We start from the raw sequence: 24,744 nt of genomic DNA on the forward strand, positions 1-24,744 counted from the left end.
GAGCTAACAAAAAAATTGGGAATAAGAAAAGGTACAAGACAGGGGTGCCCACTATCTCCATTGTTGTTCATCTTGATTTTGGAATTGTTATTGATTCAAATAAGAGAAGATGAGGCTATAAGAGGCATAAGGATTAAAGAATTTACCTACAAGGTTAGAGCTTTTGCAGATGATGTGATGGTTATAGTGGACGATCCAATACAAAATATGCCAAAGTTGCTTGATAAGATAAAAGAGTTCGGAGATCTGGCTGGATTTTATGTTAATAAGAAGAAATCAAAGATACTATGTAAGAATATGACTAAACAAAAGCAGCAAGAATTAATGGAAATTACCGATTGTGAAGTAACACAAAGTTAAATATCTTGGAATTGAGTTAACTGTGAAGAATATTGATTTATTTAAGAATAATTATGAAAAGCTATGGCAACAGATTGATAGAGATATGATTAAATGGAATAAACTAAATCTATCATGGCTGGGAAGAATAGCGGCAGTTAAAATGAATGTGTTACCACGGATCATGTTTCTATTACAAACAATTCCAATTATTAGAGACACTAAACAATTTGAAAAATGGCAGAGGAAGATCTCTGACTTTGTGTGGGCAGGCAAGAAACCCCGAGTAGAAATGCAAGTTTTGTGTGACGCTAAAGAAAGAGGTGGACTGCAGTTGCCAAATATTAGACTATACCACAAAGCAATATGTTTAGTTTGGTTAAAAGAGTGGATGTCACTGAAAGATTGTAAGCTCTTAACATTGGAAGGTTATAAGAAGCTGTTCAGATGGCATGCCTACTTGTGGCAGGATAAAATAAAAGCTGATTCTATGTTTTTGCATCATTATATCAGAAGGAGCCTCTTCACGATCTGGAAAAAATATAAAAAATATCTGGGTGAAGGCATCCCCTCTTGGGTGGTACCGTTTGAAGTGATTGATCTGAGAGCTATCTACAATGAAGAACAATGTTTACCATATAAAGAGATATTGATTATGGAACAGAAAATGATAAGAATTAAATCGGAGAATTAAATCTTCTTGTTACGGATGGTTCCAATATAGACAGATCAGAGACCTTTATAATTCGGATTGTTCAAAAGAAGGAATTAAATGGGAAAACTCAGAGTTGGAAGAGACTATACTACAAGAAAGCAAAAAGAAGATATCTAAGATTTATAAAATACTTTTGAAGTGGTATACAGAGGATGAGACGGTCAAAGTACAGATGGTGAAGTGGGCAATTAATTGTCTTAAAGAAATAACAATGGAATCCTGGGAATATTTATGGAAAACTACACTGAAGATTTCAACTTGTACCAGTATTAAAGAGAATGTTTATAAAATGATCTATAGATGGTATTTAACGCCAAAAGATTGCGCTTGGAAATGCTAACATGTCAGATAAATGCTGGAAATGTAAAAAGCATGAAGGATCATTGTATCATATGTGGTGGACATGTGAAATAGCCAGACAGTTCTGGGGAGATATTATAGAAGTAATAAATGAGATATTGCAGATTCAAATAAAGAAGAACCCAGAACTATTGCTATTGAACTTAAGCATGGAAGATGTTCCTACTCAATACCGAACATTACTATTTTATATGACGACGGCAGCAAGACTTTTATATGCGCAAAAATGGAAGGTGCAAGAAATACCAACTATTGAAGATTGGATGCATAAATTGCTGTACATGGCGGAAATGGATAAAATGACAAGGAAGCTGAGAGATCAGAATCCAGCGGAATTTTTTACGGACTGGGGAAGATTGAAAACATATTTAGAAAAGAAGTGGGACGTAAAGGGGGAATTATGGCAATTTGAAAATTATTAGAATGGATTTGTTAATAGAAGAGATAGAGTCTTTACCATAGGAAGTGAAGTATTAGCTAATTGTTAGCCCAAATGTAAGTGGACTTAGAGTTAATAGATATTGTTAGAATTACTAAAGTAGATATTTTATTCCAAAAGTTAGTTTAAATTTAAATATATGTGGAGTTAATATAAAGTAATAGATAATAGATTTTGTTTATAACAATATTTTTGAAGTTAATAGTTGAATAAAAAGAGCTTAGTTGAATAAAAGAGTAAGTAAACATGAGATAAGGAGTTACAGAAAAAGGGGACAGATTGGGAATAGATTAGGCTATAGGGTTGGAAAGCTGTTGGAAGTCTTGGAAAAGGGGGTGGAGGGAAAGGGGGGGAAAGGATAATGAGATGCTATTTGAAAGTTGTATATTAATATTCTCACCTAATAAAAACTTTCTTTAAAAAAAACACATCAGAATGTTTTGACTAGTAGGTTGAGTTTCCTTGATGCCCTGTGTTCTCCTAAAGATTTACCCACATAATCTTTCTTCTGCTGACTCTAACCTCTTAGCTTTATGAGTTCCTCAGAAATCAGATTCATAAGCATATGGGATAAAAAGCCTGAAGATGTATGCACATTTGCATATTTTGCTTCCTTAGTGGCTGCAGTTTAAGCTCATTAACGGTTAAAGGAGGAGCACATTAAATATTTCCAGGTAATATGCCTGGTTGGTTTCTGACAGCAGTCGTGTGTGTATGTTGTGTACATATATTAGCATATTAAAAACTCTATTTTTTCTCAACAATAACTGTTTTAAGGCTGTTCTAATAGGATTATTTGAATACAAGTTCAAATGTGCTGAAAACTGTCAAACTGCATTTCTACTAAATGGCACAGCAAAGACTTTTTGTACACAGTGAATTTTTTTAATGACAACTTTCGCCCAAACTTCATCTCTTTCTTTTTCTTTGGAAAGGAAGACCTGTTTGCATTGTTTTGAGGAAATAAACTTTTGTAATACATAAAAATATATCCCCTAAAGGAATGTATATATGTTTGTAAGAATCTGAATTTGATTAAGTTAATTAAATGCAAAACATTATCAAATTTTATGTCCTTTTTTAAAGTATTTGAAGTTTGAAATTAGGTTCTTGGAACATGTTAATGCTAACGTTTGTTGAAAATCACAGCAAAGCATATAGAAGTCCAGAAGTGGGGATATGGCCCAGTGGTAGAGTATCTGCTTTGTATAGGGTTGCAAACTCCAGGTTGGGAAAATACTGGAGATTTGGGTTCCAGAGTCAATACCTATCATCAGTGATTAAAAGGTTTAGGTTACAGGTGATGTTAAAGACCATGGAGAGAACCTGAAGGGTGACTTCCCAGTCAGAATAGACATTACTGACCTTAATAGACCAATGGGTGATTCAGTATAAGGCAGTGGCATCATGTGTTCATATGTGCTTTCTTGGAGAACTGTTCACATGTGTGAATGGATTTATATATATTTAAACTGCAGCTCTCATCTATGTGTGAAAAGGGCCTACTAGATCATGCAGATTTTAACTGTTTAACAAAGTCTTAGTTTTACTGACACGTTGTTTTAAGGGAATGTGTTGAAGCCATGCTGAAGGACTCCTCCCCCATACTTTTATATGCTTAGAGCCCTACGTCACACCTGTGAAAGCTGCCTCTTGTCTCCTCTGGTAACATTTCTCCTTCATCTGCAACTGATTACTGGTGCTGAGCTCTGACCTGTGCCAGGACAATAATTCCCCTTTACACCTGTAACAACGTTGCTCTTGTGGACATGGGGATCCTGGACAAGATGGGGCGGCTGGCTGCCCCTGAACTGTCAGCTCCAGGTGGGGGGATGGAACACATGCCTCATAGCCTCCTAACCTTGATTCCTCATCTGATTGCTTAGCTATAGCTGGCTGGTGGCTGATAGGCCTGGAATCCAGCTGTCCTTCAGAGGAGTCGGAGCTGTCTCCAGGGCCTGGCTGCTCCATGACACACATTGGGTACTCTCAGTTTAACATGTAAATCAACACCAGTAGTTGTTGCATGAAACTACCGTAATTTGAATTGGGTCACTTTATTCATGGTAAAGCAATAAGGAAAAGTAGTTTAAAATGTGACTTATTCTTGCATGTTATCTGGTTCTGTTTACATTGCATGGATTTAGACATATTCCAGTTTGGTAGATTCTTGGCTCACCAGGGAGGTTGGTTTGTATGAGTTTCAGCTAGGAAAGGACAATGAAAGAGTTTGCATTGTAAAGCTATAATGGCAAAATATTTGTTCATTGAAGAGTATGCATACAAGAAGTCCTTGTTAATGTAGATTACCAAAATTAGTCCTGAATTCGGATTTTTCCTGTGCTGTGAATTTACTATGTGGCTTTTGACACCCCTCTCACACACACACACACAATTTGCAGCCTTGAGCCTTCCATTTATTTCTTACAAGATTGCCATATAAAACAATGCAGGTGAAGTACTTAGCATGTATGATGCTTCCTTTTCCTCTTTCCCTCTTCTTTGTCCTTAAATAGCAGAAATGGCACCAGAGGCATTCTTAAAATTCAAAAATAACTAACTAGTTTGTTTATTTTAGAGGGGAAATATCAGGCGAAATTAGGGATTGAAAATTTTTGAGGCAATTCAACATAGATATCTTTGCGGTAAAATCAGTACATGCACAGACTTTAGTTCTTATGCTCTTCACAGATACTTACATTTTTATGTTTAGAGGCTTTTGTTCCCATATTTTCCCCAAGCACTTTAGGATTCTCTTTCTGTTTTGGGTTTAAGAATGCTGGTACCCACTTTCTAGTACCACTAATCCCTTCTCTTCAAACACCAGTACTTTCCTTTAGTTTTTAAAAACTGATTGTTAAGGTCTCCAAAAGGCGTTTTCCAACCACACCTGCTGAGGGATCTCTTCAATTCCAGAGCTACCTCCCTATTTAACACGCTAGGGAAAGTCTCCTCTCCTTAGAAGATCTATCTCCTTTCTTTGGCCCAAATGGGAATCTGCACCTACTTCCCAAACTTCCTTGCCAACTTTCCTCCAGTTCTCCTGTCAGTGTTAAACTGCTCTCTGTTAGGACTCTGATTCCCAACTGTTCACACTGGATTCCTCTCAGCTAGGGCTGAAAACAGACTTGCCTCTTTCCAGCTTATGCTACCCAATCAGATTCCTTGGAGTAGCCTGTCACTCAAAGCTCTCTGTATCTGTGAGGGAGTAAACCTTAACAGTCCTTCAGCTGTTTGTACAGCCAGGCTTTTAAAAAAGTGCAGTCCATCACAGTGTGCTATATAAAAGTATGTAAATGTGAAGTATAATATTAATTCATCACTGCAGGGAGCCACTGTCTCACAGATTGCAGGGGAGGCTGCCCTTGTGCCTTAAAAAAGCATCATCTTTAAACACAAAAACCAGGTGTAGAGATTGTGGTGCAGACTGGGTTTTTATAATTTTGTGACATATGCCAGGCCTAAATGTTCCATCCTAAATGTCTGTTTGCTGGTGCAGCAGACCTTGGGATCAAGCCATAAGCATGATTTGGTATATTGTACATGAATCTCCTTGCAAATGTCTAAACAGTGTGTTTTAATACTATGTAGGATGAAGACCAGTATTTTCACATATTGGAAAGCCAGTATCTGTCATACAAAAGTCACAATTCCTTTCGTGAGAAATATTTTAGTGGAGTGACCAAGAGGATTGCCAAGGAAGAAAAAGACAACCAGAAATAATTGTTTTTAAAAGACTGAAACAAAGGACTCACATTTGGCTGTTAAGACATCTGGACCGCAATATTACATGGATGCTTCAGAGAACAAATACTGGTTTGCATTTTTAAAAACTCGAAGCAAAAACCACAACATAAGTTAAGAGCAGTTCTTTTTCATTAGGATTGTTTACACCAGATTTTATTGCATAAGATTTTTTTACTGTTAGTTAATTTATTTTTGTACTTCAAGTTCAAATGATGATTGACTATAACCTTTATTGCTACTATTTTTTTACCCCATTATCTCTTGCAAAAACTAGTAGTATTGTTTGACTTCTTAAACTGTGAACATCTGGAAGTCTAGATATGCATAATATAACAATCAAGGATTTCTTATTAGAAAGATTGATTTCATTTGTTTTCTTCTTTTGTAACTGATACATAATAAAGCCAACAAGGATTGTTGTGAATTTTTAAAAAGTACATTGCATGCAGCTGCCATGTATCCTTTCTTATTGACATATCCAAGGCCAAAACAAGCACCTCACCAACTGTCTAGGATCCAAAAGCTGTTAAACTCCATGAATCCTTTCATACATCTGAAGTTCATCTGTATCTTGGATATATTCTTGCATTCCACTTTTGATCAAGCCAGCTTCCTGTAATTTTGGAATGAGAACCTGATAATTAAAGTAGAAAGTTCTACAAGGGGAAAAGGGTAATGGATTCTTAATAGTATTTATTTAATCAGTTTTTAAAATCTGGAATGAATAAAACATAACAGTATCTTGCTTTTGAAAACCGCAAAACCCATGAGTCCATGATACTCAATGACTTTTCTTGCTTTTAGTGCCACTAATGCTTCAGTGGGCCATTTGATAAATAGAATCTTTCAGCTTCCTTAATATGGCTCCCATTTTAGTCTATTGGCTCATAACCTTTCTATACAACCTGTGTGTTGGAGGAGCTATTTAGAGTGGGAAAGTCAGTGAGGCTTATGTGAATTCATTTCATCACCATTGGGGTCAATTCTGGACTTCAACAGGAAGACTGTTTAAGATTTGTAACACATCACAAATTATTCTCTAAAGGATCAAAGTGCTGTTTGTGCTTGAAGCTTTTATGAATGTGTGGTGTCATGGAAGCAACTATGTTAAAGAAGCATTCATTCTCACTTTTAACTAAGTACTTGCCATGTGGCTTGCAGGCTAGATCAGCACTTAATCTAATCCCAGTTCAAATCAGTGCCATTATTCTGTCAAATTTTGAATAAAATATCTAGGCAGAGAAAGCTGCTAGTGTGAATTCCAGTATTGTTTACAATTCCTTTTCTGAGTCTCTTGTCCCTTTCTGGTTTGAATTATTTTTGCTTTCCAGTGGCTTAATTAAAGCACAGAGACAGCATATTATGTGCACATGAGTCAAATTGGCTTTTTACTTATAAAAAAATGCTGCTATTTCAAAACATGCCTTATAGACAGATGGGTAAATTTCCATCTTCTTGCCAGAAATTGCTCACTTATATCAGAGACATTTCATACTTTCTCAACAAGCTAACTGTGGCTTGCCTATAAATATTTATTTTATTTTAACAAGTGTCCTCGTCCTGGTATGTACAAGCTACACATCACAGTTTCTGAATCCATTCCCAGGAGGAACTTGTGTGGGTACAGAGCACAGTTCTCCAAATTAGTGCCTGTTGGATTGGCATCAGCTGATTCCGCACACATTGGATAATGCACTTCCAGTCCTCTTTATAGATCATTTGGAATAGATTTTTTCGTGTGCGGAACAAAAAATCCACCTCAAACGATTGATAAAGTGCATTGAAAGTGCATTATCCAACATGTGCGGAATCGGCCAGGCCAGTGTCATTAAATGTCTTTACACCAAAGCAGAAAAATAAGATAAAGTATTTTGGAAATAAAATTTGAGGCCCTGGATGTGAAACTAGTTCAGCCAATATGGTAGCACCATCAAATACTGTAGGTTTCCAATCCTATAATTGTTTCCTACCTAATGTGAATGCACTAGAGCAGGGGTGGGCAATTGTTTTGGCTCGAGGGCCACTTTGTGGGAGTGGAGGTTAGCGGAGGGCTGCACCTTTTAAAATGATTGCATTCATTAGTTAACTTTCAGTGCCAGGCGCCCGGTAGGTGACTGTCTTGGCGGGCCGCATGTGGCTCTGTAGTGGGCCGCATGTGGCCCACAGGCCGCAATTTTTCCACCCCTGCACTAGAGAGTTTTTATCATGGAGAAGCAGCAGGAAGGAAGTTGATTAACCTTTGCCCTTGACCACTGCTTTTCCTCAGCAACCTCTGCCTTCCCCGGCAACATTTCCCCTCCTTTTCCCCTTCTTAGGCTCATAAACTAGAAATAAGTCTCGCTCACAAGAAATAACCTTGCAATATCAGTGGTGACAAAGCACATAACCTCTTGCATCCAGTTATTCTCTTCAGTGAATGTGTCTTGCTCTCACATTATCATTAAACAGTAAATGTGTTTGAGAAATTTGTTTGCTGTCATTTTGCACTCACTATCTAGGAACAAAACCTAGCATTTTTGTTGATGATGTGATAATGTTCAAGAGATGAGCAAATAGTGGCATTTTCTTTGGCAATGGCATCACTTTGATTTACACTAGTGTTTTTTCAAACTATGTTCTTGGGAACTCTGAATTTCCTTAAGGATCAGTAGTGGTGGAGACACATCCTTAATAGGAAGCTTACCCACTCCTGCCAATATTACATGGTATTTGTTTACCTGGAATTACAACAGTAATGGAGTTTTGGATGTGTCCTAAGAAAGCTGGATGTAAAGACTTAACAAGACTACTCAGCAACCCTTGTGACTGAATGTGCATTCCAGTATCGTCTTTGGTGAGCAAGGATTTATCAGCAGACTAGCTGCTGTGGGAAGCATTCCCTGACATCAGAAAATTTGAAAACCACTGGCTTAGAGAAATGCATACTTAATCACAGAACATGCTTAACTCGTATACTTAATGCCACATTTTCCTAACTCTGTGAGCTGTATATACATTTTTTCCACCCTCTCCTCAAATTCCCTCAATTTAGTCATATACAGCGTATTTTAGAGCATGCATTCCTTTTTTTCCACCTCCACAAGTTCGCTCAATCCATTCTTTCAAATATGAAGACCTGGCATTTTTTTTGGCGCCATCTGAGTTCATGATATTAAAGCCCAAAGATATCATTAAACGTGTGGAAACCTTCTCTGGGTGTTTTATCTCTTATTACAGATAATCAAAATGATAGTTGGGTTCCAAAGTGACAAATAAATTTGAATATCTATTTTGCAATGAATTTTTAGTTATAGCTCTTATTTCAGTTCAAAGACACTTAAGATGATGTACAATAAAAACATTAAACAGGCCAAGATAGAGAACAATTACACAATGGCAGCAACAGAGGGCTTGAAAGCAATACCTCAGGGATAGGCACCAAATTATATTCCATTTTAAATAACAGGGCTGCAGTGATATTTCTAAAAGCAAGTAATGTGGTGCTGGGCATCTGTTAGAAGGCTTTTCCAAAACGGCTATACATTTATTTATTTATTAAAACATACCATGCCTTTTCACATGGCTCAAGGTGGCTTACAATAATAGTTAAAAAGTATTCTCAGTTAAAATCAAAATAAAATAAGCCATAATTGTCTCCTCTGCTCCCCCATTTAAAAGGTGCCTGCCATTCATAACCCCTCCAAAGTCTGAGCTGGCAACCAAGGCTTGCAGTGGTGGGATGGTCAACACATTGCTGCTTGAGGACCGTAGTTGGTGCATAAGAATATATGGAATGAGATGGTCCTTCAAATATGTGGGTCCCAGGTCATGAAGGGCTTTAAAGGTCATGACCAGCACCTTGAACTGCACTCGGAACCATAAAGGAATCCTTACCCCAAGCACTGCTAGCTCTGTCTTCTTGAAAAAAGCAGTACCTGGAGCAGGGCCTCCTTTGTTTAATCCTTGCAAGTTCTCTGTGAGCTCTTGCTTGACTAGAGATGGATACGTTCTCTTCCTGCCAGAAACTGGTCATTTGCAACCAAGGGTTCTTTGGCGCCTTCTAGCCAAACTGACTCCAGCTTGCATAAATTCCAGGTTTTTGCCCCTGATGGAAATGGTCCGTTCAGAAGCTTGCTCTGAAATCATTACTTTTGACAGTTCTTTGGGGTGCTTTGAAGATTTTTCCAGTGTTTAAAATATTGTTTTTGGAATACTTTTTTCTTACTGCTCTTTTATTGCTTCAGTAAGCAAAGGAAGGAAAGAGATTTGAAACACTTTTCACAGAGCAACGAATGTCAGTTTTCTTGCCCCCCATTAAGACAGTAAAATATTCACAGCTTCTGTGATCATTTTTTTGTTTAGTTTTGTTCTTTTTTGGTACCCTTGAGTTGTCCAGACAGTTTTGATAACGGGTAGAAGGTAAATAAAAACATTCAATTTGTATCAGCATTTAAATTTTGTCCAGCTATCAATGTCCGAGATGAAGACAGAGATAACATTTTTAGAGCATAGGTGTAACTCTGCCTCATGCAAACCCCCCCCCCCCCAAGCCTTAAGGATCAAGCTGTATTAAAAACCAGTTGTGCATGTTTGAAGCAAGAAAGTGCTGTTCCCCATGAAGTAACCAAGAAGTTTCCCCCCTCCAATCCTTAAAGAAGTTTTGCACTTTTGTAAAAGTCTCTTTTTCACTAATCAACAACAAATAAAACCGCATTGATCAGCTTTTTTGCATTTTTACATTGATCAGTATTTTTCCATTTGTTTAAAAGTAGACACCTGCACATATGAAGCCTGGGTATCCCAATATTTTATTCGTTATGTATATTTTTTAGTAGTCAAGAAAGCAGCTAGGCACATACAGGGACCTACTTTTACTGTGCTACATCTGTCTTCACCCCCAGTTTCAGAAGGGAAGTTCACTGGGAAATTCCTCATATACTTTCTCCTAGTCCCTTTGACTTCAGACACTAGTAATACAGAATTTTAAATTTCTAAGATCTTTCTGCTTTAGTAGATACTGGACTTATATCTTAAAATGAGATGTTCTCTGATAGAACAGATGGATATCTTTCGAAGAAACGTAAAGATAGGTTAACAGCCCGATCCAGCCGGGTCGCCCTCAATATAGGTCTTCCACAAGGAACCGTCAACAACATTACCATCCCTACTATGGGTACGGGTTCCAGCCTCAACGCCAATATCAGAGTCTGCAATCTACCTTCCCGAGGAGGAGGCAGGGCAATAAGAGTAGGCAGGGAAATAGCCAACACCAGCCTAAAGACTCTGGACGTTCCCAGAAACAATTCTGACAATTACAGGGACCTGACCCCTCCTTTGGGGACAGGGTCTCTCTCTTTTTTTCCGAATGGTGCCGCATTACTTCGGATGTTTGGGTGTTACAGTTGGTTAAAATTGGTTATAAAATTGAGTTTGTTCAGTGGCCTGGTCTCCGGCTCCCTGTTTTCTCAAACGCCTCAACCGGGGGTAGTTTCGGAGCTTTCGGCCTTGTTATTGAAGGGGGCTATTGAAGAGGTGACATGTTCTTCCTCTCCCCTTGGTTTCTACTCGAACCTTTTTGTAGTAGAAAAGAAAGATGGGGGACTCCGCCCTATCTTAGACCTCTGGGAGTTGAATAAATCCATAAAGGTCCGAAAGTTTAAGATGACCACGTTACAAATGGTTCTAACTTTGATACCCTCCAACTGTTGATTTGGGGTTTTAGATCTTAAAGATGCGTATTTCCACATCTCTATTTTCCCTGATCATAGAAAATTCCTTCGTTTCACCTATGGTACTCGTGTTTTTCAGTATCGGGTACTCCCCTTTGGTTTGTCCACTGCTCCCAGGGTATTCACCAAATGTGTGGCAGTGGTGATTGCCTTTCTTAGAACACAAGGCTGTTGTATTTTTCCTTACCTTGATGACTGGCTGATTGTTGGCCAGTCAGAGGAGGATGTAAACAATCAGGTCTCTATCACTGTATCCACCTGTTTGAAGCTTGGATTGTTTGTCAATCAAAAGAAATCGAAGCTTGTCCCCTCTAAAGTTACTTTATTTATAGGGGCTGTTATAGACGGGTCCCGGAATGCTGGATTTTTGCCCACGGATAGGGCAAATAAACTTAAAGCACTCATAAAGAAGTTTAAGAGATGCAGGTTCCAACCAGCTAGGCTCATTCAGGTTCTGTTGGGCTACATGGCTGCTACTACGGCTGTAATCTCCCTGGCGAGACTTAGAATGCGACCACTACAACTGTGGTTTTCTAGAATTTTTTTCCCTGAAAGGGACTCCCAGCGTAAGAAATTTAGCATTCCCCGAAGGGTTCTGCTATCTCTGGACTGGTGGTTACAAGACTCCAACCTTTTTGGGGGGATCAGTTTTGGCTATAGGCAGCCAGAGATTTCGGTTACCACGGACGCATCTTCACTGGGGTGGGGTGCTCACTGTCAGGGCTCTTATGCCCATGGTATGTGGGATGAGTCAGAGAGTGATGAACACATTAATCTCCTCAAGTTACGGGCTGTTTATTATGCACTCATTTCTTTTTCTGACCTGGTGCAGAATAGGACAGTACAGATTCTAACAGATAACACCACTACTATGTTTTATTTGAATAAACAAGGGGGCACGATGTCTCTGGCACTATGTGAGGAGATGGTAAGGATTTGGAATTGGGCCATTGATCACTCAGTCTGACTTTTGGCAGTCCATATACCAGGTGTTGACAATGTTATGGCGGACCATCTTAGCAGACTGGGGGGCGACAAACATGAATGGTCCCTTCACTACAAGTATTTACATCCTGTCTTTTCAGAATGGGGAACCCCAGACTTAGACCTTATCACCACAGAAGAAAACTGCAAGACCCCCCGCTATTGCTCCAGAGGAGGCATTGGCTTCGAGTCTCTTGGGGACGTATTTCAGTTAACCTGGTCCGGTCGCCTTCATTACATTTTTCCTCCGTTTCCCCCTGTTAGCCAGGGTAATCTCCAAGATCCAGATGGACAGAACGTCAGCCATCCTAGTGACACCTTATTGGCTGAAACAACCATGGTTTCATTCGCTCCTGAGACTCCACAGTTAAATGCACTGTTTACCCAATCACGTGGACTTGTTGTCTTTTCAGGGGGTGTTTCATCACAGAGTACATACACTCAAACTGACGACGTGGCTGATCCTTCTGGACAGGGTTTCTCTGAAGGAGTGATGCATGTGCTCCAAAATGCCCGTCGCCTGTCGACCCGACAATCCTATTCCTTGAAATGGAACAAGTTTACTGACTGGTGTAGGGGGAGGGAATTAGACCCTTTAACCTCCACTCTTTCTGATGTTTTGGACTTTTTATGGGGGCTTAAACAATCTGGCCTATCCAACTCCTCTATTAAAGTTTATTTAGCTGATATTTCAGCTTTTCACCCCCCAGTGGATCGTAAGACAGTGTTTTCCCATTACACGTCAAAGTTGTTTTTGAAGGGACTCAATAATTTGTTTCCTCCAGTTCGGGCGTTGATACCTCAATGGTCTTTGCCTCTAGTTTTGTCTAGGCTCATATCCAAACCTTTTGAGCCCTTAGCCACCTGTTCTTTGAACTTACTGACCTTTAAGGTAGCGTTTTTGGTTGCTGTCACTTCGGCCAGGAGGGTAGGTGAGCTGGCAGCTCTATCCTGTGAAGCCCCTTATTTGAACATTCATCGTGACAAAGTGGTGCTTAGGACTAAACTGGAGTTCCTGCCCAAGGTGGTCTCTAAATTTCACCTATCTCAGGAGATCTCGTTGCCAGTGTTCTTTAAAGATCACTCTTCGGAAGCGGAGAGGTCCCTTCATGCATTGGATGTTCGCAGGGCTCTCCTTTTTTATTTAGATAGGGTAAAACCCTTTCGGACAGATTCTCACCTTTTCATTTGCTTTGTGGGTCCAAAGAAGGGGAAAGCAGCTAATCCCCAGACTGTGGCTTGTTGGGTGGTTCAAGCAATTTTGTTGTCTTATAAATGTGCTAACTTACCTTGTCCTTTAGAGGTCCATGCCCATTCTACTAGGTCCCAGGCTTCTTCTGCGGCTCTTCTGAGAGGTGTCTCTCTGCAGGATATTTGCAAAGCTGCGACTTGGGCCTCGGCGGACACGTTTGTCAGACACTACGCTCTGGATGTCTTGGACAGGAGAGAAACCATAGTTGGGATGGCGGTCCTACAATCAATCTTCTTGAGATAATGCTACAGTACCTACCACCCAGGTATTTAAGCTTTGTAATCTCCCATGTGGGACTGCACAGGAAGACCGCAGATGAAAAACAGTGTTTCTTACCTGTAACTGTTGTTCACCTAGGTCTTCCATGCAGGCACACATACCCTCCCTCCTTCCCCTCTAATCCTCTTGGTACTTGCCTTGTAGTGCAGCGGCAAAAGAGGACTGAGGGTATGTCGGGGGCACCCTGCCTCTTAGGATCCGTTTTCGGCGGGAAAGATGGCTGCACATACGAGCTGGGAAGTGGGGACGCCCCCTAGTGGTTTTGAGCTATAAAAATCTCCGAAGTCGGCAGGCCTGCGCGGTGCGCAGTCCCATGTGTGCCTGCACGGAAGACCTAGATGAACAACAGTTACAGGTAAGAAACACTGTTTTTCTTTTTGCAATTTCTTGGGAGGAGGGGGATTTATGAATATACAGAGAGTAAGTCTACTACAATCTCTCTCACCTTTCTTACAATATCGCATTTTTCAGCTCTTCCAATGCAGCCTTAAAGTTCTGACATTTCCTTTTCTGACATTTCCTGTTGCAGCTGACAAAAGTGGTATGCTGCAGCAGCCCCCATCTCACTGTGGCAAAACCAGGACAGACTCCTACAATGCAATCCTGTGCACACTTACGTAGCATTGAGTCCTTATGAATATAGTGGGATTTACTTCTGAGTAAACATGCATAGCCTTGCACTGCTGGTCTAATTTGGGGACAAGCACAAGAAGGAAGTCTGATCCACACACCTGGAAGGCCTGATGTCCCATTTCACAGTTTAAGAAGCTGAGGTCTATTTTGTTAAATGGTTTGGATGCCAAAGATACTTCCTAAATCATAAGGTATGTTTTAATGGTCCTGCAATTTGCTAATGACATCACATTAAAGTATTTGTCAGTCAACATGAATTTTAGCTTGATGCAGGTTGAATATGCATTTGATTACATACTGATTACATTTCCATTCTTACTAAAGGACACTGATGCCATCTGAGGTTACTGTTATAAATTATAACTTGAACCAATTAACACTATTTTTTCTACTGAGTGACTTGCAAAAATGCAGAGGTGAACATTGCCAGTAACAAGAATTATATAGAACATGAGGGTTGTGCATATATGTGTTTATATGTTTTTATTGAATTATTTTATATATTATTTTAAATGTTGTTTTAATGTTCAAATGGTTGGGGAAACATATTTGGGTGGAGGCATAATAATTTTTTAAATAAATACATTTACAAATAGTATTTTCCCTTCCTTTTAAAATTGACAATATTTCTCCATTATTGTGAAATAATAATCTAACATCATTTTCATCTGTGCAGAAATGTTTCATAATGAAATCCGGATTGTAATTTGGATTTTTTTTAAAAAATTAAGAGACTGTTAGCTCTAAGACACTCTTGTTTTCTGCCTTCTTTGAACATTTGCTTTTCTTGTATTTGGCAAAATCAATTACAGAAACCCTTCCAGCTGTATCTAGCCAAGCTCCTTTTCTGAAGTTCCTACTAATTTGGATTAAAGTGGATGTTTGAAAGCTTCAAATTGAAAACCTGGCAGCAGAATTGCTGAGGCCCCACAGCATCAAGTATTCTTGAAGTTATTATCTACTGAGGCAATATAAATAAGCAGAACAAATTTTGGTCATCTCAGTTGTTTGCTATCTGTTCTCCTTGACCTTGTGAATTTAAGGGCTGTGCAAACGGGCGCACTAGCAGAGGCTCCATTTTCAAATAGTCTTAGGAGTCTCTCTGTTTTAAATTAAAGCATGCACATGAAAGAGCTATAAATGTATAGTGCTACTGGATATAGCTTCACCATACAAAACAAACTATAACATTCTGCTGTTGAGGGATTTGTTGTGTAATTTCCACCTTTAGTTAAGTGCAGTGTCACCTTCAATAGTGGAAGCCTCCCCATGGAAGTTTATAGATGAATATTTCCATTGCCTATTTTCATTGGCTGACTAAATTTCTGACTTTGAAAGCAGGAAAAGGAAGAAGTAGTTGGAAACATTCCTGTTCCAGCAGCAAAACAAATTTAAAGCAAATTGGCCTTTGGCAAGTGGTCTATATGTTTTTCACTTTTTTTGTGCGTGCAAAGGAGCAGTTTCTCAACTTCTTCTCAGCCAGTTGGGGACACCATATTTCAAATCTAGAAATAAAATAACTTTCTGTGTCCAGTGGCCTATTGTCCTTGGGGTCCCATGATCTTCGCCAATACTGTTACAGTGGTTATAGAGGGTCACTGTTGGAAGGAGAACCATAGGATAGTACCCAACCCTTGAACTATAGCTGCTGTTATACCCTGGCCAACCAAAATATCACAAAATATGTTTGAAAAAAATATTGGTTTTGTTTTTGGATTTTGCTTGGCTCCCTGCATAAATTATACTTCAACTTCCATTGCACTGCAGGCTTACTCTCTTAAAAGCCCTGCAGCCAGGACAAGTAGTTGCCCTTATGCATAACTCTGCCTCCTATACCTAGTACTGTTTAGTGAAGTTTCCAGCTCTTTAGTCACCAAGAATGCTTTAACTCAGGCACCCTTGACATGCTGAGAAGACAATTCAGGCAGAGAGATTATCTCTGTTGAGCAGAAAACGTCATATAGCCATAGGGCTACCAAGACTGCAAGAGACCTAATATTTTCTAGTTTCTAAATCCAGAGAGATTATGACTTAAAAAGTTCAGTGATATAGCCATTACTGTGCTGAAGCAAAAACAACAGAATATTGGAGCACCCTAAAATTCATTGTGTTCACTTTTCTCAGATGACTGATGCACTTTTTTCAATTGACAGGTATAAATAAGTATAGAGAGAAACTAACAATAGCAAGAGAATAGCATAGCTGTAACTTTTTAGGGTAGGTTCTGCATAAGAAAAAACATTGTTTCCCTCCTCTGATTCCATGTCTTTTTTGCTCATTTGCATGTGTGTTTATAATAAGTCTAAAATCAGCCAACTGAGGATAACTAAAATATATCTGATGAATAAAGCACTAATCCATAAGAATTTATGTTCCAATAAATCTTTTCATCTTTTATTGTGCTACAAGGCTTAATTGGCTTTGTAATTAAAGGTCTATAGCACTGAGTCAGTCCTTGAAACAACCTTTAAAAAATAAACCTTTAAAAAATAAACCTTATCATTTGCCTTAGCAACTCCAATCTACAAACTCAATTATATTCTGAGAAATGTTTACATTGGTTGTTCATTTGATACTTCATCTTTGTATTTTGTTCCGAGCCTTAGTACTATGTTGCCTTCAAGTACATTTGACCAAATCTGAAATCTAGAGCAGTGCTGACACTTAATTTCTACAGGGACGATAGGCCCTTCAGAACTAGTTCTATCACTCAGCAAACCTGACAAGGTGTGGATAAAAATGGCACAACATTTCAGACGTCTGTTAGTATTCTTCACAAGATATGCCACATCAGCACAAGAAAAGCAGGTGAGGAATGGGGTCCTAGCACTGTTTGCACTGCAGATTATTTTCAAAGTTTTCCTTTTTGTTTGTTCTTCCAGAAAATAATTTCCCATCTATGATGAGTGATATTCTGTTTGTAAGAGGTGAAAGGAAAGACAATACCATATAGTTGACCTATCCTGTTCATTGTCATGATAGCTTGTATTTGGTTTTAAAGGCAGTATAGAATTTCAAGACTATCATTCCCAGACTTTGAATACATACTCTCTTATTCTGAAACATACCATATAAAAATGTAAATAAAGCATTTACCCAAATATAATTACAATCTCCTTTTTGGGATGGCTGGGGAACACAAGCTAAGTCCTCCACATTTTGCTTTTTAACAATATTAGATACTTGATCAATTTGTGATGGGTGTGTGGCATTAAAGAAACATGTCACCAACATAGTTTTGCAGGATACTAACAACAAACATATTTAACAACAAATATGTAGAGGCTTAAAAAAGCAAAGACTATCAGTCCAGTCCTGGACCATCTTCACTGGCTCCCAGTTTGTTTCCTGGCACAATTCAAGGTGCTGGTCTTGACCTTCAAAGTAATATGTCCATTGGGACAAACTAGGGTTGAAGGTCCCCTTACCCTCCTGGTGGGATGTCATCATGCTGCCCCAGGAGAGTGTCCAGGAGGCCTGTTCCTCTGCCTCCCTCTCTCCTGCCAGCCAGGTTAGTGGCTGGTGGGGGGCTCCCAGGTCCTCTGGTGAGATGCAGGATCCCCCGCTCCCAGCGTCTGCCCCCCCCACCTCACCTGGCCAGTAGAGGGGAACTGCCCAGGAAGCAAAAAAGCCTCCCATGCTAGCACATAGTTGGCATGTTCCTGCCAGGCACAATGATGTTACTTCCTTAAGTGATGTCACTTTGGAAGTGATGTCATCACATCTGAGGCAACGCACATGCATTCATGCTCTCAAAAAAGACACCCCTGGTAAGTGCCAGGTCACACCACCTCCTGCCGACTGGAGGGTAAGGGGACCTGGCAATCCTACTAAGAACATTTTCCAGGGAGTAAACTCCCAGAACATGATTCTGAATAGACCTGCTTAGGATTGCTTTCTAAACCCTGTAGTTCTTTCCTTTGAAAGCACCAGTTAGTGGAGAGCATTCAATACAGTAATGAAGTTCTGTGTGGATATTCTTCAGAAAATACACTATCCTGTTGATAACAGCATGGGGATTGTGGAAAAAAGGTTGATTCCGTAGCTGAAAGTGTCTTGTGGCAGAAACTTAAAATATAGCCAGCTGCTTAGTAAGGTGCAGTCTCTGATCCAGGAACTTTATTTTCCTTCATGATTCCTCTTCTAGGGATGCAAGTACTATTGCAATAGGAAAAATCCATTTGTATTCCTAATGTATAAAAAACAAATAGGAGGAGCTATTGGACAAAATATCTTGTGTAGTTTTAGGAAGAAAGTTTGAAATGCCAAACCTCCATTTTTTGTTTAATTCTTTTTTGGTTCAGTCTTAATTTTTCTGAATGGAAAGAGTTAAGATAATTTTCCAGTTCCATAGTCATTCAAGTTTGGGGTGAAACAGAAAAGATAACTGCTTATTTCTCATTCATGCTGTCTAAGAGAGGAACATTTTCTGCATAAAGTAAGACATTGTGTAAAATCGGTTAGGTAAAAGTAATTGCTTCAAGAGTCTATGTACAGAAGCATCTAGGTCAATTTCATGAGTACATGAAAACCATGTTCAAGAATACTCAAGCCAGCAACATCTGATGATCTCCAGATGGACTGTGCTGGGATTCACACTGAAGTGTCTCACACTGCTGCATGATTAATAGAGTAGGGTATAAGGATATTGGACTTGGACCGAGGAATAGTTTCCCCCTTCCTAGCAGCTGATCAATTCTGTGAAAAACCAATTCTGAAATGTTGCCATGTTAGCTATTAGAAAGGAACGAGCGAGTCATGGTAAATAACACAAGAAAAGCAAAGCAAAAGTGCTATGATGAGCTAACTAAGAGAAAATCTATAACACAATAAACTATGAATGAAAGTAAACGTTTGTAGAATACTCACTGAAATTAACTCACAAGTCTATAGTTACACACAATAATGCCACTGAGGCAGTCACCAACAGATTTAAACCTTACAGAACATCAAAAATAGGTCACAGATTATACAACATACTCAAGGTAGTCCACATGATTCCAATAAAGTGCTAATTGCCAAATTAAAGAATCAAAATTATACATACATTAACAATATTAGAATAATGAGAATGACCAGTGCTTGTTCGTTAAAGTGACAGTGCCTCATTGAAAACCACAATAATATAAATTACAAAATCATAGTTGTCACACAAGTTCATAAATATTTCAACATTGAATCAATTCATGAAGATCAAAGTCCAAAGGGTCCAAAAGAGATATCAATCCAAGTTGTTCTGCTCCATAACTGCTGCAGGTGTGCTAGCATTCCACATCCTGTTTCTGTTAACCTTCTTCCTGGCAGTAACAAACTAGAAATATTTCATAAATTATTTATACAAAAATACAATAGTTACATAGGAATACATAAAACCATTATAAATATACTCACAGTCATAAGATACAAAATAACACAAGTATTATCCACAACATATTGTGAATTACTCCTCCTAGGAGAGAGTGTGGCCAATTTTACATCATGTAATTATACATCTCCAAAAGATTAACCCTAAATCATGGTTGTTGTGGGTTTTCCGGGCTGTATTGCCGTGGTCTTGGCATTGTAGTTCCTGACGTTTCGCCAGCAGCTGTGGCTGGCATCTTCAGAGGTGTAGCACCAAAAGACAGAGATCTCTGAGAGATCTCTGTCTTTTGGTGCTACACCTCTGAAGATGCCAGCCACAGCTGCTGGCGAAACGTCAGGAACTACAATGCCAAGACCACGGCAATATAGCCCGGAAAACCCACAACAACCATCGTTCTCCGGCCGTGAAAGCCTTCGACAATACAACCCTAAATCAATTTGCAAAAATTAAAGAGCAAGGGTACCTGATAATGCTCATATGTATGAAAATTAATTCAAGAAACATGATAGGTTCAGTGGTTTGGAGTGAAGAACAAATAAAGTGATTCACATGCCATAGCAGCCGTGATGAACACACCACTGAGAGCCAATGCAGAGATACTGTAGAGCATGTTTAGGAAGAGTGGTTTTTAAAAAGAGGGAAATGCTTAGAAAACTCTCCCATGTGGAAGCACATTTTCATTGGTGATGATGACATCAACAGAAAGAATCCTCTCCATGTGGTAGCAGACTTTGCTGGGCTAAACTACATGTTATGTTTGTTAACTAGTTAGGCCAGGGTTCCCAGTACTCAATTCACTTTCTCTTCAGTCACACAGCAGCTGAAGGGAATATCATTTTTAAAGTTGGGGAGAGGGGCTCAACTCAGCTTGGGAATGTGGTGTGAGTGGAGGACAGGATCCTGCCTTCTACTGTGCCATTTCCCCTGAGCCAAAATGGCTCCAGTGGGGAGTTATTTGTGTAACTTTGTTGCTGCATATGCTCAGAATACTCCGTGTTAAACATGCACTTTGGCTCCCATATGTATGAAGTTATCACTTAAGTGAGTGGATAAATATACCCTAAGCACAGTGAGAAGACCCTCCTCCAAATCATCACCTCTTCCCTCTGCAAGTTTTTCCCCATTAAAATTAATTTTGGTGTCAATTACATATAAATACTGTATATAACATATACATGGCATAAAGTGGGACATAAATGGCATAGGAAAAGAACAGGCAATGACAGGAACAAAAATGAGGTGAACCAAAAGTAATGAAAATGACAACATAGAAAATGGAAAATAAAGCTCATCCCTACTGTATAATTACTGCACACTCTCTGATGAATCCCAGCACACAACTTGATAGATTTCAGTTTCAGCGGTTCTCCTGTAGATCATTTTTCCAGCCATTAAATTAAGCATGCCCAAAGCCAGCATAGGGGTGGGGGGCTTTCTATAACATTGGAAAAATCTGCACATTTGGGGGATCTATGGAGGTTTACAGGAAACTCAATCTGTGCTTTGAGTTGGCTTAAACAATTACAATGCAGTATTGACTTCCAGGTGAAAAGAGCACAGAAAGAAATCTATGAATCAGGAAGTCCCTAATCTAAATCTTGTCTCTGCCATTACCTTACTAGGTGCTTGATGCAAGTCACTAAGCCTCAGAATCTATCTGTAATGTGGATTTAATACTACTAACCTTCCTCACAGGGTTGTTGTAAGGATTGCAGTATAATAATGCAAGTGAAGTGGTTTGAACACTCTAAAGTTAAGAGCTATCATTCATAGATGCTGGGAAACTAATAGATGGTTATGCCCTGTGTGAGAACTTTTGCACCTCATCTAGCTGGCTACTCTTAGAAGACAGACTACTGAGTTAGATGGATTATTGTCCTAACTCAGCATGACAGTCCTTATGTTCACATAAAAGCTGATGGTTCCTTGTTAGAAGAAATCCATACCGATCTATGACATCAGGCAGTGCAACATACCTAACATGACTAGCATTGTAGTCAGCAAAAAGAAAAGAACCAGTTCTAACTGCTGCAATCAGTTTGGAACTGATAATGATGAATATCCTACATGAAAAGACCTGAAGTTTCTTTGGATCCAGCTGCTTGCAGTGCACAAGGTTAATGTTTCTTCAATAATGGCATTCGTAATAAGCTCAACCTATGCAACCATTTAGTGCTATGCAGCCGACAGTTTACTGGCTTGTGTCGGAACTCCTGGACCATGCACAAGGACATCATTATGCATAACATATTCTGCATTATTGCATTATCATGTGTTGCTTTCAGCTCCCCTTTTCCTCTTGGAATCCTACGTAACCTGCTTTGAGTTCTGTAATGAAAGAAATTCAACTACAAACTCAATACATAAATAAAAATATTGCCAATAGCAATGTAACAAGCTATGATTTTATGCAGTTAAATTTAAATAAATAGTCTTAAAATACTGAACACTTCCAGTGCCATCCTAAACAGAGGTAAGCCCTTCTAAACTCATTGACTTCATTGATTAAGAAGGGTATAACTCTACTTAAGACTGCACAGTAAATCTTCCACAAAAGTTGATACTTATCTGCCTGCAATGTCATGGTGACATTCCTGAAATTTTATTGCAATGATCTGGATTGTCATTCTACAGGGGTGCTGTGCTTACTACCACTGATTCTCCGTGTTTATTTGCTGGAATAGCAAGTCCTGGGATTAAACTCTAGGTGATGATAAGCAGTCATGCTGTTCTGGTTAATGAACAACCAACATTCCTTTTTTATTTCTTTTCCTTTTAGAATTAGGTTATTATTCTAAAATCTACACTCAGCCAAAGTCATGGTCAGTAATCCTGAGAAAGCAGTAGGATGAGAATGTGTTCCTTTGTGTGTCACTTAGCACCAGGATGGAATTTAATCATACAAAACAGCAGGAATTTTAGTAGTATTTGCACGTTCAAAGTACTTCACGAAGATAAGCATATCATTGTATTTTACACAGATTGTTTCTTTTAATAACTGGAGAAATAAATAGGTATGGTGGGCCAAGATATTCTATTTATGAATAGGAATAGTGTGTGCCAAGATTTTAAAACTGTTTTTAAATAGCAGAGTGACTAGAAAATAAGTTTAGTTGCATATGATAGTTTTTACTTCTGAGTAAAATAATGCTACCAGGAATAGGGAAATGTTTAATGAAGGCTGTGTGCATTTTCATTTATCATCGAGAAAGCCCAGTCCTATTAGCATTGGTGCTGGTGGTGGGAGATATCCAAACACTTTAATGGACATTTTTCCTGAATTTTGTTTTCAACTGTTATTTTGTTATCAGTATGTCATTATTTATAGGTGACAGGACAGTGATTATAATAAAAAATTCATTGAGCTCACAGTCATGCTGACCTTGGGTCATAAAAGCTTTTTGTTTTTGCTTGTTCTTTCTGAGATAGTTGTTGGTTTTAATATTTTGCTGAAATAACAAATACTGAAATATATTTGAAATGCTAGTGAAATGTTGAATTGATAGAAGGCATACGTGTGCACAACAGAGTTGCATTGGCCAAATAAACAATTCTGGCACTTTGTCAGAGAAGAAGTTTAGAGCCCAGAGATAGAGAGGTAGAGTCAAAAGGAAATGCTCCATTTGTTGCACGTATGCCCAGGGCTCCTAATATCAAGCAGTAGATCCATAAATGATATTAGGCTTCCACAGATATAACTGTGTCTCAAGTACTGAGCAACAAGTAAAAGTTCATGCAGAACAGATAACTCAAGCAGGCAAGTTTTGCTGCATACTACATATCAAGTTAACATGTATAACAAACATACATGCAGCATATTAAGTCAGAATTAAGTGCTTAGAAGATCTTAAAATACCATCCTAATTCACAAATGAGAAATATTGAGGCTTTACCAAAAACGCCCTTCCATGTCCTTAGTTCTCATTTGCAACAGAAATGCACACTTTCAAATTGCTTGTAAAAATAACTCCAATGAAACTTATTTCTAAGCAGACACATAGAATTGCAACAGCTCTCTCACAGAGAGTGTCTTAGATACACAGTGCCACTCTCTCTAAAAATATAAACAGAAAAAAGAGAACCCTACATCTGACTTCAAGCATGACAAATGGCTCCCTGTATGTTCTCTATACTCTGTTGCTGCCCAACAAAGTCCCTGATTTTTTTGCTGCTTGATAAGCCACAGCAGCTGGACCATGTTTAAACTGGAAGGACATGCCAGGCTGGCACCAGAATGTGCTGGTACATTTTGGGGAAAGGAAGAAGACCTGAAGTTCTCCCAGAAAAACAGCTGATCTCTAGCCAAAAGAGAGATCCTGGAAAAAATGTCAGTTTTGGAGGGGAACACTATGGCATCACACTCCTGCTCCCTTCCTGGCACAAAATCCAGATAGAAATCATTCATAAATTGCACTTTTGACAGAGGGATTGTAATGCTTGACAGCACGGTTGATGGGCATTTTAATGGTGCTCAGAAGTGATAATGAAAGCAGACTTCACATTTTGGTTAAAAAGATACAAAATGCTTTCACAGTACTGCTTTTAGGCAGATTAAAAAAAATTAAAACCCTAATCCGGCACTTAATTTCATTTGTGTCACCTCATGAGAACGTAATCTTCTAGACAATTCTTGTTAGGCTTGATTGGGGTATAGGCATGCTGTTATGGAGCCCTGAGCTATTAGCCAGCATTCCCACATTAAATCTTTACTCTTCTGACCAGAGAGAGACACCAACATGTTTTAATTCATCCAGGAATTTAGTAAACAAATAATTGTGCTTAGAGAATCTTTGCTTCCATTTTAGCCTTTTATTATATTTAAACTAGAACAACTAAAATGCATTTCAGTAACACACACATTTCATATGTATAGTTGATTAAATTGATAGAGCAACTGAGTTCCAAGTACATGACTTCATCTAA

The 24,744-nt window shown here is 38.9% G+C and overlaps 1 protein-coding gene across 1 annotated transcript in view; it reads left to right on the forward strand.

Moving 5' to 3' along the window:
- The window catches only part of TRMT11 (tRNA methyltransferase 11 homolog), a 44,437-nt gene extending 38,400 nt beyond the window's left edge, over positions 1 to 6,037 (forward strand). The window contains exon 13 of the mRNA XM_054979831.1: positions 5,445 to 6,037. Within this exon, the coding sequence (XP_054835806.1) occupies positions 5,445 to 5,576 (132 nt within the window). The 3' untranslated portion in view covers positions 5,577 to 6,037. The remainder of the gene's footprint in view (positions 1 to 5,444) is intronic.
- The last annotated feature ends 18,707 nt before the right edge of the window (positions 6,038 to 24,744 follow it).

Source organism: Eublepharis macularius, chromosome 1, assembly GCF_028583425.1.
Source record: "Eublepharis macularius isolate TG4126 chromosome 1, MPM_Emac_v1.0, whole genome shotgun sequence".
Classification (NCBI taxonomy): domain Eukaryota; kingdom Metazoa; phylum Chordata; class Lepidosauria; order Squamata; family Eublepharidae; genus Eublepharis; species Eublepharis macularius.